Here is an 18,343-nt window from a genome sequence, read left to right as displayed (position 1 = left end):
TTTATACAGCGTATAAAGCTAATATCATTACTCGCGTATAGCTCTCTACAAGTTTGCTATCGCAATTGGTGCTTCACCGTTCAGGTGAAACTGCGACACTTTTTTACCACTGTCTTCCAAAGTAACTGGTATCTGTGCAACATGAAGCTACGTAAGAAAATTTATTATGGATATCGTGTCATTTTACACGCGCTTCTTGTTGGTGGATATTGATCAGGGACAATAATCGAAGAAAACAATATTACAGCGAAATAAACCAGGTTTATTACCTGCGTGGCGCGAAGAATGATCAATGTATTTCTAGGTAATTAAATCAAAGGGTACATAGACATATATATTTACGATATATATATGTAATGGAAAATAACAAATATTATAAATGCAATAATTGAAAAAGAGAACTCCCGGCCGGAATAAGCGCACGTGTTTGCAATAACAAACACACTTATTAGTGAATACTAGAAATAAAACTCATTCGTAGAAATAATATTCATAGCAGGCAAAACCATCCTGTGTGTGTGTGTGTGTGTGTGTGTGTGTGTGTGTGTGTGTGTGTGTGTGTGGTGTGTGTGTGTGTGTGTGTGTGTGTGTGTGTGTGTGTGTTGTGTGTGTGTGTGTGTGTGGTGTGTGTGTGTGTGTGTGTGTGTGTGTGTGTGTGGTGTGTGTGTGTGTGTGTGTGTGTGTGTGTGTGTGTGTGTGTGTGTGTGTGTGTGTGTGTGTGTGTGTGTGTGTGTGTGTTTCGAATGTAACGCATGCCAGCACTATTGAAATTTCAAAGGTGAGTGACTGCATGCAAGTGAGGACTGTTATTCCGAATGATTTTGCTGCCGGAGAGTCGTGGCTGTTGCGCATAGGCGCAGTTCCTGAGAGAGTTAACGGACGGGAGGTCCAGTCTCACCATGTTTGCAGCCCATTAAAACTGAGTGCCCCATGTGGTACCACACTTATCTTCTTCAACGAACGCAACAGATCTGTACATATCTCTACGTGTATGTGAGACATGCCGTTCCTTTGTTTTATTATGGTCGTTATGATAGTGCACGAGATAACTGAACGCAGCCGTTTATAATATACAAGCTGCAGAGTTGAGCGGTCATACATTTGGGAACGGCATTACATTTACGCATGAAATATAGGGTGAGCGTAACATGTTTTTTGGGGAAATCAGGCTCGAGAATAATTTATGTTGTTTACACCCCCAGAAATAAGCCGAAGAACGCAGACACCTGCTTTTTTCTTTTCTTGCGTTTTACGTGACAAAACCACGATATGATTATGAGGCACCCGGTTTAGTTTTTGCCACCTGGGGTTCTTCAACGCGAACCTAAATAGAAGTACACGAGTCTTTTTCCATTTCGTTCCCATTGAATTCCGCGACTTGGATTGAGCCCGCGAGCTCCCGAATTAGCAGCGCAACGCCGTATCCACGATATAGGCACTAATTAGGCTACCGCGCAGGCTTTCTTTCTTTTTTATTTTTTGAAGTATCGACTGGAAAAAGAATTCCACGTACGGCTTACGGCCAAAGATTAGCATATAGAATGGCTAACTAAAACCGTTTTCGGCGCGCGAGGTCCACGGCTGCAATAAATGTATGACCCCGTACCAATTACTCCGCATTCTGTTACGCGAGAAAGGCGGAAACTTGATTGGAATGTTGCACTGCAGTTTACTTTTTTTTAATCTATACCAATGAGTCCCGTAAATCTAAGTACAAGGCGCGGGATGGGGCAGATATGCTTTACTTGTTTGAAGCGGCAAGCAGGAAGGTTACATATGTTACAATTGTTTCCTCAGCTTTTCGCAAGACCTACTGATAGAAAACTATATGCGCAACAATACACACGAGAGATACATGCTGCTTGAAGAACGAGAAAAATATTTTTTCTCCAAAGGGAACCGTACAATAGTATAGTAGAATGAAAGCCGACACTGCGGCCGCAATGCACGCGCAATCACCGAATGGCATTAGAAAATAATAAAAAATAAAGAAAGAAGATAAAGGAAAGGAATTTATTCTTAAGGCATAAATACATGTCATATGCAATTATGAACCCCATTTGATCGGTCTGAACGCAAATACCAGCGCGCGAAGTAGTACGAATGACCCTGCCGAGCAGTATCGCCAGCCGTTTCCAATGGCGCGACCTTGATGCGGCCCAATCCACTTCGACCGCAGCGCCGCCCCAATATTTTTCCAAGTCGGGCGCCTCACTGCAAAGCATGCGCCGCCCCAGCCGCTCGTCCCACTCGACCATATTCTAGTACACTCTAGTTTTCACGAGGGCGCTTCCGACGGTCTGACGTGGAGAGTATGTGTCAGTGTTGCCTGTTCGGTCTGGACTGTGAGCTTGCCTTGCGCTTGCATTGCTGAAGTGGTAGCTTTCATTCGATGTTTCCGTTTATTTTTGTCACGAATGACTTACGCTCGTATATAATGACATATATACTCATCAAGCGGCTACAGGCCAGCACTGTGCAGTTTATGGGTGCACAAACAACCAGCGGAAAATAACGATTTTGGGGAACTAAGTGTGTCCACAACACAGCACTCCGCGAGACCACTGCCACGATGGTATGTTCACGCTTCGCCGGTTTCCTGCATCACCTGAGGACTTGGCATTTCAGTGTAATGTGAACCAATGCACACATCAGTAAAACAACGCGTTTTGGTAAACTTTTTTCGGCGCATTTCCCAATAGGTTGCGAGAATTGTCAGCTCTTCGATGCAATATTTTCTCGTATATAGTGGCAGAGGCTACATTTGTTATTCTTTCAAACACGACTTCATTGCAGTGCCTAATACGAGGGTCACACGGCGCACTTTTGATCGTGATCGAGCCCGATATGGGTCGAATTTCTTGGTCGCGATTGGCTTCTTTGCTGAATCTGCGGAAGGGAGCCAATCGCGGTCGAACATTCCGATCCAGATTGGTCTCGATCGCTATCAAAAGTGGCCGTGTGACACCGGTATAAGACAAATTGGAGCATTCTGCGAGAGAAATAGTCAGTAAATACACTACGCAACGATCTGAAAAAATCGTGTCCTATGGAAGATGTATGCAGACCCTGTGTCCACCAAAACATTGTCTCTGCGTTCACACGCACCTTGCGCAGCCCTGCCCATAATCATCATCATCAGCCTATATTTATGTCCACTGCAGGACGAAGGCCTCTCCCTGCGATCTCCAATTACCCCTGTCTTGCGCTAGCGTATTCCAACTTGCGCCTGCGAGTTTCCTAACCTCATCATCCCACCTGACTTTCTGCCGTCCTCGACTGCGCTTCCCTTCTCTTGGTATCCATTCTGTAACCCTAATGGTCCACCGGTTATCCATCCTACGCATTACGTGGCCTGCCCAGCTCCATTTCTTCCGCTTAATGTCAACTAGAATATCGTCTACCCCCGTTTGTTCTCTGATCCACACCGCTCTCTTCCTATCTCTTAACGTTACTCCTAAGATTTTTCGTTCTATCGCTCTTTGTGCGGTCCTTAACTTGTTCTCGAGCTTCTTTGTTAACCTCCAAGTTTCTGCCCCATATGTTAGCACCGGTAGAATGCAATGATTGTACACTTTTCTTTTCAACGACAGTGGTAAGCTCCCAGTCAGCATTTGGCAATGCCTGCCGTATGCACTCCAACCCAATTTTATTCTTCTGTAAATTTCTTTCTCGTGATCAGGGTCCCCTGTGAGTAATTGACCTAGATAAACATATTCCTTTACAGACTCTAGAGGCTGACTGGCGATCCTGAATTCTTGTTCTCCTTGCCAGGCTATTGAACATTATCTTTGTCTTCTGCATATTCATCTTCAACCCAATTCTTAGACTTTCTCGATGAAGGTCCTCAATCATTTGTTGTAATTCCTCTCCATTGTTGCTCAATAGGACAATGTCATCTGCAAACCGAAGGTTGCTGAGATATTCGGCCGTCGATCCTCACTCCTAATTCTTCCCAGTCTAAGAGCTTGAATACTTAAATTCAACAGTGTGGTGCTGCATCGAGCTCACCCTTCTTCGGGCGTTTTCTATGTACTTGGGCAGGAAGAGAATGCGAAAACAAACGTGTCAACCTCATCAGCGCGGCCTAGCGCTAGTGCTAGTGTTTGGGAACCGTAATGCGCTAACTGTGCGTGGCGTAGAAACGCGCTAAATGAGCCCGCCCAAGTAAGAACGCAAAAAACGGTATTCGCATGGGTACGCGGACAATAGCATCATGCTTGCAAGAATAACAGTAACGAAAAAAAAAAACAAATTATTCGCACAGTCGATCAAGTGAAATACTTACATGCGTGCAGTGACCGCTTCGCTGACCACTAAGCGCTTTTCACTCACGGTCAGTAGTGGTTTACAGTCATATGCATATGTATTTATTCGACAATTGTTAAGACTCGACATTACTTTATTATGGATATAGCATAGTGAGATGGTGTAAGGGAAACAAGAGAAAGAGCAGAGACGGCCCTAACGCTGCAATATTATTAGCTTATTTCGCTTCAGAGATAGCGCACACGAACAATTCGTGCCGTACGCGATATCTTCAGTACAAACTTCGCGCACGATCTACGTTAAGGTTCACCGTTGGCGAAGCTTGTTCCAAATTCAGACATTCGAAAGAAAAGCCATACCAGGTAAACAAACGTAAAAATAGGTAAACAAATATATATTTATAACAAGTCCTGTAATCCCTATTGGGATTGACAGTATGTATAAATAAATAAATACTAAAAATGTCTCAGTTTCGCTCTAAGGGCGAAGCAATGAATGCGATAGCAACACAGCAATGTCATACGAGGTAAGGTGAGTGGCTTTGGTAGCAATATGAATTGTAGTAAACATGAGCTGATTAAGTAAGCACGTGTGCTGCGGCGTAAGTAGACCGACATGAAGAGAGACTCGATGACCACGAGAAGGCGCGTGTGAAACGGTGGTGTTAGGGTGCCTCGATGCCAGCGCCGCCGTTCAGGGTGGTGCCAACCTTTGACCGCCCCCGCGCCGCCGCTTTCTCGCTGCGACGCCATATTGTGTCACAGCGAGCCGTTGCGATTGCTTGGTGCCGGTGCTGAGTTCGAGGCACAGTGCGCGCGGATGCTTCGCGGACGCTTCTACTTGATAGACAGTGTTCAGCCGCATGACTGACAAGCTATCAAGTACATCGTGTCGACATGACGGGCTGTTGTGTTCCCAAGTGCGCCGGATCGACGCGTAAAGGACTGCGTTGTTTTCGCTTCCCCCGGGACCCAGAGCGACGGAAGAGATGGGAAGCCCAAGTAAAGCGCGATCACTGGAAGGCAACGGATAACTCCTGCATTTGCGAGGTAAGTGTCAAGAATGTTTAGGCTACCGCACCGTGTTTTTCATTTAAATAAGAAAGTATTCTCTGATCCTCGCTCACGTACCTACGTTCGCTCACGAACTAAGTAAGCACTGCACTGATGCTGTCTGAGTAGCGTATGGTTTGCGAGCGCGCGTCGCATAGGCTTTTTTCGTTTTGATGGGCGCAGTCTGTACCCTTATTTTAAGGACTGACGAAGATGCTTAGCCGCGAAATAGTCTTACATTAGCTACGAATCGTCACGTAAGCCACCTATTTTCCTTTTTCACGGGAAGCACACATCGTGTGTGTCTCTTGTTTCTTTTTTTTTTTTTCGGTACTGGTTATTTGGGACTAAAGAACGCAGTGCTTCGTCTGGGGAGAGCGGCTGTTTTGTACGTGGTAAGCGAAACATTGTGATTTTCTCTGATTTCTCAGGAGATATCTTGCGGACCTCAGGGTGTTACGTTACATAGCTGAGTTTTTAGACTTGTACATATTTGTAGCGTGGTGATCGTAAACCGATGGTCATTCGTGCTCATTCCCGATCGTAGTGGGTACTGTGACGGTATTTAAATGCCTGTGCACGGTATGCCCAGGTGTAGTAGAGTTAAGGGGCATCATGGGACCAAAATGTTTCGGCGCTTTCTGGCATGGTGTCTGTTGTAGCCTGTGCATTTCTTCGAAACGTGTGAAGCGAGGTAATATACAGCATTGCTTCTGCTAAAATTTATTTTTAAGCACTGTAATGGGTTCTCTGTATTTACAAGGCAACTTTTCATATCAATAATCACTTTTGTTGTTTTACCTGTACTTAGAAACACTTTGAAGAGGACCAGTACGAGGGAAATCGACAGGATGGGCGCCGTCTGTTAAAGTCAACAGCCCTACATCATCATGGACTATATTTTCGAAGCGAAGAACATTGCTACTCTGTATTTGACTGTCTTAGTTTCATTTACGGTTTTTGTACGTGATATGTATGCAGTGTTGTTTATTTTTTCAATGTAGTTATCAGTGTTCTAATGGTTATTTATGAAATGTTCTGTACTCGCCATCGATGTGTTTGGCTGATGCGACGTATTCGATGGTAGCTGATGTATGTATTCTGGCTGGATATCTGGCTGGATATCTTGATTAATATTACCCGCGGTTGCGTTTTCTTGTTTGCATTCTTGTTTTCGATTTATATTGTGTGTAATAAGGTTGATGTACTCACTTGAACCCCCCCCCCCCCATGTAATGAATTAAAAAAAAAACTCTATCCCGAATTGTGTGTCGAGCCTACCTTGCGAATTAATTTTTTTATCTCGTCTTTCAACATAACCTTCAGGCGCCACACAGTACATATAATTTTTCATGTACATATCTCTTTCATGATTGATTGTACTAGCCATTATAAGTAAATGTATTTTGTGCATCGTTTGATTTCTTGTGTGTACTACGCAAGATTGACACAGACAAGTTACGTTACATTTTTCTCTACAGCACTAACTAAACCTTATTTTCACATCGCAGTTATTTTTACACCAGCTTAATCCTGTCAGCACACAGTTTTGTGGGCAAAAAAAGCAAAAATTGCGCGTAGATATCGTCAAATAATTGCAACGAACGCGAAGAGCACGCGCAACGCAAGGGAAACTAACCGCCGTGCGCGAGTGGCTGGCTACGGTAAAGGAGGCGTGACGTGTAAACCAAAATACAACAGCGAAAAAGAAAAACTTCCACACACAGGGGGTCGCAAACCTTATATACCAAGCATAGAAGCGCAAAAAAAATAGTGCGTATTTTAAACATACACACGGCATATTAAATGTGATTGAATTAGGCAACTTGGGGCATGTTCCCGGCGCCATACATTTACGTCTTCGACCTTCGACGAGTTAACGGCTATTGGTTATAAAGATATGCAGATGGGACACCGATAAAAAAATCCTCATCAAGGCAAAGCACTTGGAAGCGCGCCGCGAGTAACACTTTATGAACGCAAGCGTAGCTGAGTCTCAGCTCGTGTGACACAATATGGCGGCGCCAGCGGGGTTGTCTCCACCCTGGACGGCGTCGCTGGGCATCGAGGCACCCTAGGTGGTGTTGATGAGAAGCGCTTCCCGTGGGCAGCGCGTGCGAAGGGGCACACCTGTAGTGCTGCACTGCCGATCCGGGCAGCATTGCATGTGTAGCATGCGTTGGAAAATGTGGCCTGACTATTACTAACTAAATGAACAAGCGTGGTGTGAGCGCGCACAAACAAACATGAATAGATCACACTGAATGACTGCAGACAACGACTGTCAAAACGCTGGCAGCGAACGCATACGCCGCCGGCGGCGAAGGTACGTGCGGTCTATCGCTTCAACGGAAACTGAGCGGCGAATGCACGGCGCATAAAGGTCAGAGCCGTGTGGAGATAAGAGACGGTGCGGGCGAGCGACGAGCGCGGTTGCTGGCAGAGTAGAAGTGCGCCCCCCCCCCCCCCCCGCGCTCCCTCCGGCGCTGGCTTCCCGCTTCCTTGCTTGCGCGTGGGTGATTGAGTGCGTTCGCTCTCCGTGATAGCGCGCCTCCCCGCACGCTTCCGCTCGGGCATACGGCGCGCGGCGAAGATTTTATCTATAGGGAACCTCACGGCGACGGCAGAATCCGGTTGAAGTGTCCATATAATTGCTATCGCAATAAAATAAAAATCTAGTACCTGGGCTATATCAGTTGCGCTGGCATCTGTGATCACTGTCGCGCGTCGGTTCGCTGCAGGTACCGCGCTGCTCGATCGCCACGCTTAAGCTTTGACATTTGGTTATAAGCACCCTGCACCGCACCAGATCCAATAAAGTTTGCATGATTGAGCTGTTCAGTTGCGTCGGAAGCATATGGAGTAACCACCGCATATCTACCAACCACTGACACGCGTCGTCGGGCCGCCGGCGCCTGGTTCTAAGCATAGCCCGACAGCTACGTACGCGCCTCCTTTCGCTAAATGAGGCAACCCTCAACCGCGAAACATAATGGTGATCAGATTCAATCGACGATACGGTCACATGTTCCCAGCAACAACAGTGAAATATACCGCTGACTAGCACACCAGGTCTCGACGAAGCAGACGCGGCTGCCGCCGCTACCGACGACGAAACACCACATCCACTGGCTGGGCTTGCTGTTGCCATGGCACACTACACTGAGCGCTCACGCGAGCACGTGAAACATGTGACAAGTCAAACGGCACAAGACAAGCGAAGTGGAAGAAAACAATCGAAATAATGCGCGGCGAAGATCACACAACCGAAGTGCGGCCGGCCTGCTCTCGCAAGGCGCACAGTCCAAAATGGCGGCATAACATGTTCTGACGCTAGACGTCGCCCGTGTCGGCCAATGGCGCTGCTCAAAGGTCGGTTTGTGAAAAGGTCTATAGCTTCCACAGGCGTTCTCGAACCTTCCTATCGGAGTCGTGATCTCGTAGCATGGCCAAAGCCTGGGAAGCTTCTACTCCTCGTTCCTTCGACCGCTCCTGTCGGAGCTTTGCCAAGGGGGGCTGATGAGGACTAATACTGTTCGCGCGTGAGAAGGTGTCTCGGCGCGCGCGTGTCCTCTCTCTCTCTCCGGTTAACGTCGCTTCGTCGAGGCTCGCCTAGACGTCCAGGCGCCGTTGTTCGCGTTGTTGTTTGAGGCGTATGGGCTCTCTCCCTCTGTTGAAGTTGCCGCGGGTACAGTGGCTAGAATAGGGAAGTGTGACGAAGGCCCCGCCGCTCACGCTTGCATTCACGTAGGGTGTCTCGATGCCCAGCGCCGCCGTTCAGGGTGGAGACAACCCAGTTGGCGCCGCCATATTGAATCACACGAGCTCAGACTCAGCTACGCTTGCGTTCATAAATAGTGTTACTCGCGGCGCACTTCCAAGTGCTTTGCATTGATGAGGATTTTTTATCGGTATCGCATCTGCACATCTTTATAACCAATAGCCGTTAATTCGTCGAAGGTCCAAAACGTAAATGTATGGGAACATACATTTACGCCGGGAACATGCCCCTAGTTGCCTAATTCAATCACATTTAATATGCCGTGTGTATGTTTGAAATACGCACAATTTTTTTGCGCTTCGATGCTTGGTATATAAGGTTTGCGAACCCCTGTGTGTGGAAGTTTTTCTTTTTCGCTGTTGTATTTTGGTTTACACGTCATGCCTCCTTTACCGTAGCCAGCCACTCGCGCACGGCGGTTAGTTTCCCTTGCGTTGCGCGTGCTCTTCGCGTTCGTTGCAATTGTTTGACGATATCTACGCGCAATTTTGCTTTTTTTGCCCACAGAACTGTGTGCTGACAGGATTAAGCTGGTGTAAAAATAACTGCGATGTGAAAATAAAGTTTAGTTAGTGCTGTAGAGAAAAATGTAACGTAACTTGTCTGTGTCAATCTTGCGTAGTACACACAGGAAACCAAACGATGCACAAAATACATTTACTTATAATGTCTAGTACAATCAATCATGAAAGAGATATGTACATGAAAAATTATATGTACTGTGTGGCGCCTGAAGGTTATGTTGAAAGACGAGATAAAAAAAATTCGCAAGGTAGGCTCGACACACACAATTCGAGATAGGGAGAGTTTTTTTTTTAATTTATTCATTACATAGGGGGGGGGGTTCAAGTGAGTACATCAACCTTATTACACACAATATAAATCGAAAACAAGAATACAAACAAGAAAACGCAACCGTGGGTAGTATTACTCAAGATATCCAGCCAGAATACATCAGCTACTATCGAATACGTCGCATCAGCCAAACACATCGATGGTGAGTACAGAACATTTTATAAATAACCATTAGAACACTGATAACTACATTAAAAAAATAAACAACACTGCATACATATCGCGTACAAAAACCGTAAATGAAACTAAGACAGTCACATACAGATTAGCAATGTTTTTCACTTCGAAAATATAGTCCATGATGATGTAGGGCTGTTGACTTTAACCATAGCCTCCTCGATAACTCTGTGCCTGTCAAACGGCGCTCGATCGGCCGTCGCTTTTCCCTCTCCCTATTGGTCGTTTCTACCGAGAGATGGCGCCACCGACGTAGACTAGCTCATGACTCCTGCCGTGTGCCCGCGTCTCCGTCTCTCCGTTACCTCCGCTGTGGGATCGCAAGTCGGGTGCATTGTTTTTGTCGAGTTTTCTCGTGCATTACGGTCAAACCTAGCAGCGTTGGTACGGTCCACAAATTTTAAACTTTCTTGGGTGATCGTGGACCTAAGCTTAACGCTGAGCGACCGTGATTGCTAGATTCTTTTGACGTGCGATCACGTCAAAAAAAAAAAAAATCGAAGAGGCCACGCTGGTTCCCAGACATCATGTGCGGGTGAAGCACCATGAACTTCTTCACGTGGATACATGTAACTTCGAGCAACGCATATAATGACAAATCATATAGTGACAGAAGCGGCGCCCTCGGGATTTTGTATGTCTGAGCTGTATGCATCTCGGTATTTTGTATGTCTGAGCTGCATGCATCGTTCAACAAAGCGTTTGCAATAAAATATTTGCTCGCATCTTGCTTATTCAAGGCATGCGGCGCTTTTTCTAGGTCCTTAAATACTTGTTTCTATTTTTCCTGGTCGCCAAGGCACACGGGCGTGGTAGAAAGTGCAAAGGTTTCTGGGTATGAATATTCACGTCGGCCACAACGCTCATCTGATGCAAAAGAACTTGGGGAAAACTTGTCTGAAAGTCGTAAAAATAGTATGCTACTAACGTGCGCCTAATGTCCCTAGATATTTTTTTTTGCTTTAAAATCTAGAGAATTTACGTGCGCCGAGGCCCGAAGGACGGCTCACTATAAGAATGAAGGAAGAAGAAGAATATAAGAAGGACGGCTCACTATAGAGCAGCGTCGCAAGAAGTTTTTGACAAGATAGATCTGTAAGAACGCTTGGCGACTTGCGTACTTTCTGCACTTTACTACGGTAACTAAGGGCGTATTAACCACAATGAACAAATTCGCGTTTTTTTTTCGTTCTTTTTTTTTTTTTGCTACGTGCGACGCGCGATCCGCTTTTACGTTACAGTTGCTGCAACCGCGCTCGCACTTTCACAGACTGTATTCGAGACACTACTATGGTGTTCTACCGCGCTATAAACAAGGCTCTGGTCACCCAGTGGATCGTTGTGCCACGATCGCAGCAATTAAAACAGTCGGCGTCGCGCAGACGGGAGACGCGACGGCACTCTACGTCGGTGGCGCCCTCAGCGAAATGAGCGGCGGCAGTTTGCAACTCTGCCGACGGCGCCTCCCTATTGTTGTCTCGGCGTCTTGACAGGCACAGAGTTTATCGAGGAGGCTATGCTTTAACAGACGGCGCCCATCCTGTCGATTTCCCTCGTACTCGTCCTCTTCAAAGTGTTTCTAAGTACAACTAAAACAACAAAAGTGATTATTCATATGAAAAGTTGCCTTGTAAATACAGAGAACCCATTACAGCGCTTAAAAATAAATTTTCTCAGAAGTAATGCTGTATTACCTCGCTTCACACGTTTCGAAGAAATGCACAGGCTACAACAGACACCATGCCAGAAAGCGCCGAAACATTTTGGTCCCATGATGCCCCTTAACTCTAGTACACCTGGGCATACCGCGCACAGGCATTTAAAAACCGTCACAGTACCTACTACGATCGGGAATGAGCACGAATGACCATCGGCTTACGAGCACCACGCTACAAATATATTCGTCTAAAAATCAGCTATATAACGTAACAACCTGAGACCCGCAAGATATCTGCTGAGAATAGAGAAAATCACAATGCTTCGCTTGCCACGTACACAACAGCCGCTCTCCCTAGAAGAAGCACTGCGTTCTTTAGTCCCAAATAACCAGTAGCGAAAAAAGAAAGTGAGGGGAAAAAAAGAAACAAGAGACACACGATGTGTGCTTCCCGTGAAAAAGTAAAATAGGTGGTTTACAAGACGATTTCTAGCTAATCTAAGGTTATTTCGCGGCGAAGTATTTTTGGCAGTCCTTAAAATAAGGGTACTACTCGCATAGACTGCGCCGATCAAAACGGCAAAAGCCTATGTGACGCGCGCTCGCAAACCATAGGCTACTCAGACAGCATCGGTACAGTGCTTAGTTCGTGAGCGAGGATCAGAGAATACTTTCTTATTTAAATGAAAAACACGGTGCGATAGTCTAAACTTTCTTGACACTTACCTCGCAAATGTAGGAGTTATCCGTTGCCTTCCAGTGATACCGCTTTACTTGGGCTTCCCATCTCTTCCTTCGCTCTGGGTCCCGGGGGAAGCGTAGACAACGAAGCCCTTAACGCGTCGATCCGGTGCACTTGGGAACACAACATCCCGTCATGTCGACTCGATGCACTTGACAAGCTTGTCATTCATGCGGCTGAACAACGTCCAGCAAGTAGAAGCGTCAGAGAAGCATCCGCGCGCACTGTGTCTCGAACTAAGCACCGGCACCAAGCACTCGCAACCGCTCGCTGTGATTCAAGATGGCGTCGCAGCGAGAAAGCGGCGGCGCGGGGGCGGTCAAAGGATGGCACCACCCTGAACGGCGGCGCTGGCATCGAGGCACACTACATTCACGTCGCCCGACCAGGCCTGATGATCGACTAGCCGGATAAGCGCCCCGATTCGCGATGCGAATTTCCTTGTCTTTACCTCGAATGGCACATCTTGCTCAGCCGCTCGTGTTCGCGAAGATCGCAGCAACATTATAGCGACATATGCGCCCTATAAATTCGTGTATAACACGTCATTTGCTTGCGAGATCTGGGCCGTCTTGGCATGTTTACCTCGGAGGCCGCGCAGACACGCCTCGAGTTTTGCTTCACTGCGGTCTTATTTTACGCGCAAATTACTGTCTATAAACGCATGCTTGAACGAAAACAACTGTTCTTGCTTGCAATGATGAATTTAGTCCGAGTTGTTCGTTAAAGAAAGATTGGATTTCACTTAAATATATGTAACTGCCTTTAATTGGCATGCACCGATGATTATGTTGCATAGAAAGCTGCCTCGGCTCGCTCAATATTTTCACGTTTGCACCATTTCTTTGAAAACTGCGATGTTATAAGCAAAATATGGTGCAATTATTGATAAGTTTTGCAGCTTCAAAGCACTGCATGATTGCTGCCTTCTGTTTGGGTGGGAGCTTGTCGATCTTCTTCAGTGCACTTTCTTCAATCGCGTGATTTGCCTTTTTCTGCTGCGTCAGAGCCTCGTCCACGCTTTTCGCTTTGGCTCTTAGGCGACGCACCGTAGCTTGGGTCCCTGCCTTTAGCTTCCTGGCGTAATTTTCCTTACGCTTTAGCTGCCTAGCTCAAAATTAAATTAAAGTTAAATTATGGGGTGTTACGTGCCAAAACCAGTTGTGATTATGAGGCACGCCTTAGTGGGGGACCCCGGAAATTTCGACCACGTGGGGTTCTTTAACGTGCACCTAAATCTAAGTACACGGGTGTTTTCGCATTTCGCCCCCATCGTGCCTAGCTCGACACCTGTCGTTGAGCAGTAGTCTTCTGAGGTACTTGGAGGCGATGCAGCACTTCTCAAGGCCCTTGCACTTCGTGTGGTAGAGGCTTTCATTCCAGCTTGTCATGTTGAAGCTGCGCGCAAGAGGGAACTCCACCGACCACGCTGCGCCAGAACAGAGCTGCATGCTGTCAACAGCCTGTAGGAGGGATGCAGGATCGCAGTGCTCATCAAGTGAGAGCTCGACACCACGTACAAACAGGTGTTCGATCATGCTGTCCCCGCCACGAAACAGCACAAGCTTTTGGGCGTGAAGCAAGCTCATGATTGGCTCCGGTAGGCAGACGCTATATGCGACAAAAAGGGAAGTTCCAGAAAAAACTGCCTACCCCACCGATTGGACGGCCCGATCACATTTTGTTAATCCAGAGCTGGCGGCAAGCGTGGGTGCTTCATCCGATGTGTCGGGTGAGGCCATGTCGATTCGCGATTTTTTCTGTGGAGGCGCAAACTGTGGGTACAACCCCGAAGAGCGACAACTTCTTTTTGCACGATTTGTAACCATCGTGCAGCCAGGCACAAAACAGTGACTTTGACGGTGGCTCATCCCTGAGCACTTGTCAGCACCGCACGAAACATATTCGCACAAGAATTTCCAACAGAAAGCAGGAGAAACTCGCGGACCAATTCGTATCACGCGCTTAGCTCGACGTGATGATGATTTATTGGCATCCCCTTTGAAACGGGGCGGCGACAAATAGTCACCTAGCCTGCTTGATTTAATCAGGTATACTATACATGTTCTTTATCTGGCATTTTTGTATACCTCTCAGTATTATTTTTCTTTTTCAAAAATTTACCTTGTGCCACTGCCTATGATTTTATAAACGTATAAACGAGTGCGTTACGAGTCGTTATAAACGAGTCGTTTAGTTATATACGAGAGTTATATACGAGTCGTTATAAACGAGTTATAAACGTTGGATGGATGAGGCTGAACCCTTTAAACCGGGCGGTGGCATACGCCACCTAGCCATGACTATTAACATATTTTGTACTTTGTGGTGGATGAAATTTCACCCCTGCCTTGATTTTATCCACCAATCAGATAACCTCTGTTTGGTTATTTCTACCCGCTTAAAGTCTATTTTGCCTTCACTGTCCCTAAACCCCAATGCTTTGAAAAAAATCAGCCCCAATGCTTTGAAAAAATCAGCCCCATTGCTTTGCACTGTAGGGTTAAGCCCTTTGCAGAAAAGTATGAGGTGTTTAGTCGTTTCCTCTTCTCCACACGCACCGCATGGATCGATGGATGAGGCTGAACCCTTTAAACCGGGCGGTGGCATGCGCCACCTAGCCATGACCATTAACCTATTTTGTACTTTGTGGCTGGTGAAATTTCACCCCTGCCTTGATTTTATCCACCAATCAGATAACCTCTGTTTGGTTATTTCTACCCGCTTAAAGTCTATTTTGCCTTCACTGTCCCTAAACCCCGATGCTTTGAAAAAAATCAGCCCCGTTGCCTTGCACTGTAGGGTTAAGCCCTTTACAGAAAAGTATGAGGTGTTCAGCCGTTTCCTCTTGTTCTCCACACGCACAGCACAACGTGTCTATTACCTTGGTACTTGACTCGGTACATCTTAGTCCGCAATACTCCCGTCCTGGCTTCAAACAACAAAGAGCTTCTCCTAGAATTATCGTAGATATTTTCTTTGGCAATTTCTTGCTTGAAAGTTCGGTATGTTCCCAAGTGCTGATTTCGTCTGCATCCCCGTTTTCCACAGACCCCTCTCTGTTTCCTTAACCTTTTTCTTAACCGCTGTTTCCTGGTTTGCACCCCTCCTGCAGTCCAAATATTTGATTGACAGTTTTCTGGTCAGCTTCCTCCATTTTGTATCAACATTCCTCATTTACAAATAACTGAAAACTCTCCTTGCCCACCGCTTTTCTGCCCTTTCTCTCAATCGCTCCTCAAATTCTATCTTGCTGCTGGCTTCCCTGCCCTCGAATGACGTCCATCCCATGTCACCCTGCACCCCTGATTTGGTGTATTTCCATGTGCTCCCAGAGCCAGTCTACCTACCCTTCGCTGCTTAACTTCCAACCTTGCTCGAACCTCTGATCTCATGCACAGGACCGCATTGCCGAAAGTCAAACTAGGGACCATCACCCCTTTCCAAATCCCTCTCACCACTTCGTACCTATTGTAATTCCACAGTGCCCTATTTTTTATCACAGCTGCATTTCTGCTACCTTTAGCCGTCACATATTTTTCATGTTCCGTTAGGTACTCAGCCCCATTGTTTATCCACACTCCAAGATATTTGTACTTATCCACCACCTCCAGCGTAACCTCCTGTATCCTATGCTCGCTGCCCTGATTATCATTAAACGAGTGCGAGCGTCCCCCGGCGGATGCATCACAAGGCGGCGACGGCGGTTGCCATAGGAGCCGCCGGGCGGTAATCACACTTCCCCTATTCTGAGAGAGAGAGAGAGAGAGAGAGACGTTTTAATGGCAGAAAGGTGGAGAGGTCGGCCTGAGTGAAGTGCCTCTAGCCTGCTACTCCACGCTGGGGAAGGGGGTTGGGGGAATAACAGAGATAGGATGTGAAGAGGAAGGATGATGCTGGTATGGTGAACACGATGACTTCCCAGAACAGCACAATCACCTTCGCGGGCAGAGGTAGATGCTACTACAGTGTAGCCAGAAGACTGTCTATAGCTTGCATAATTTTTGCAGCTGTTAGAGCCACTGGCGTATTTAAACCAGTCAGTAGCAGCTGCAGGGCGTAGATTATTTGACGCAGCATCGCTTTGATGACAGAGTCCAACGGTGATTTTTCAGTGCATTGTCCTTGCTCGCGCTGACAGTCTAAGGCCCGTTTACGCTGCGGCAAGCATGGCCATATATTCGAATCCGGGCTTGTGAGGCTCGCTTGAAGCAATGGCTCGGAGAGATCGATCGAGGCCGATTGAACTACCTTCTGCTGGACCTGTGGAATTGGAGCCAAGGAGCTCTCGTTTGCACCTACAGCTTGCCCACGTCGACGACGTGATCGTCTCCTCCGGTTTTTCACTAACGCTGCTGCGTCTTTGTGGGACATACTTGTCTTGCTCATTTGGTTCAGTATTTTAATCTCATTTTTCTGTTTAGGGCAATCCTTGGAATTGGCCTCGTGGGGTCCACCACAATTCAAGCACTTCATTTCTTTTACTGTGCATGAAGATATGTCATGGCTGCCGCCACAGCGGAGGCATGCAGTCTGGCCTGTGCAGACAGCGCTGACATGGCCTAGCTTTAGGCACTTGTGACACTGCATTGGTCGGGGCACATAAGGACGCACCGGGTGCCTCACATAGCCCACCTTGACATGATCAGGTAGCGTGTGTCCCTTGAAAAGAAGCTTGACGCTCGTCGAGCGACCGAAGCGATGAAAGTCGAGGACCTTCACTGTTGAAGACAGAAGCCTTTGGAACTCTTCGTCGCTGATGTCAATCACGACATCGGAAATAACGCCTGCCCTAGTGTGACCACTGTGCACAATGAACGACCGGACTTCTATGTGTCCTAGTATGCGCACGGTTTTCAATTTTTCTAGGGCGGCTTGCGTTACTACTTCCACTGTGACTACGTTTTTTCTGGTGTTGAAGCGCACTTCGTTAATTCCTTTCGGAGCTACATTACCAAGGTAGGTGTTGACTACCTGTCTGTGCACGGAATTTAAATTCTTAGACACATCGAGAGGTACAAAAGCAATCCTCTAAGTTGGTGTAGACGGTACATTGGGGCGCTGCTCACTCACATCTTTGGTTGTCCTGCGGTATTTCCTCTTCAGTCGCTTGCCCTCCACGACGGTGTAGTCGTTGTCGGAGTCCATAGGGTCACTGTTGGAGAAACAGGAACCGGACATCTCATGTCGACGTGGCGATCCTTACACTATATCACTGGGGGATAGAGTGCGAAGAGGCATGCTCGACGCAAGCGATGACGTGCCGGCTGTCATCGCTTCAGATGTCTTCTCGTCAAAGAAGCACAATTAAGCCTGTATTATGACAAAACTATCGCAGCAAGGCAAGAAGCTACGCTTGCTCAGTTCACTTCGTCTTCATCCTCTTCCCATTCCCCTATTCTAGCCACTGTACCGCGGGGCCGGCGTGTTCTTTCGCTGGCTTGTGTGACACTCGGCGCGCGCTTGGATTACGCGCTCTTTTGTGACACTGTGCCAATTGTTATTTTATTTATTTACACGATGTGAAGCCACGGAAAAGTGCCTCGTTCAACAGCTTCAAAATCGTACTACCTTCCATGACGGAGGCTTGCAGGCTAGCTTTAACCGCTCCACAGTTTCATTCAGGTCCCCGGTCCACTTCGCCAGTAGCGGCTGTAACAATTTGCTTAGAAACACCTTACACAGTTCCTCGGTGTGGCCGTCAGTAAAGTGAAGCCAACACACCAATTTAAAAAATTGCACCATCTCCCACTAAAGGAAACCATGCGTGAATGCGAAGCAGCGGGGAGATGGTTAGCTTGAGCGGGAGA

General features: G+C 47.0%; 1 protein-coding gene across 1 annotated transcript in view; it reads right to left on the bottom strand.

Moving 5' to 3' along the window:
• The window catches only part of LOC119444342 (glucose dehydrogenase [FAD, quinone]), an 86,829-nt gene that overhangs the window by 56,436 nt on the left and 12,050 nt on the right, over positions 1-18,343 (bottom strand). Inside the window, exon 4 of the mRNA XM_049664549.1 lies at positions 17,607-17,688. Within this exon, the coding sequence (XP_049520506.1) occupies positions 17,607-17,688 (82 nt within the window). The remainder of the gene's footprint in view (positions 1-17,606; positions 17,689-18,343) is intronic.

This window comes from Dermacentor silvarum, chromosome 3 (assembly GCF_013339745.2).
Source record: "Dermacentor silvarum isolate Dsil-2018 chromosome 3, BIME_Dsil_1.4, whole genome shotgun sequence".
NCBI lineage: Eukaryota > Metazoa > Arthropoda > Arachnida > Ixodida > Ixodidae > Dermacentor > Dermacentor silvarum.
This window is presented reverse-complemented; position numbering and strand designations above follow the sequence as displayed.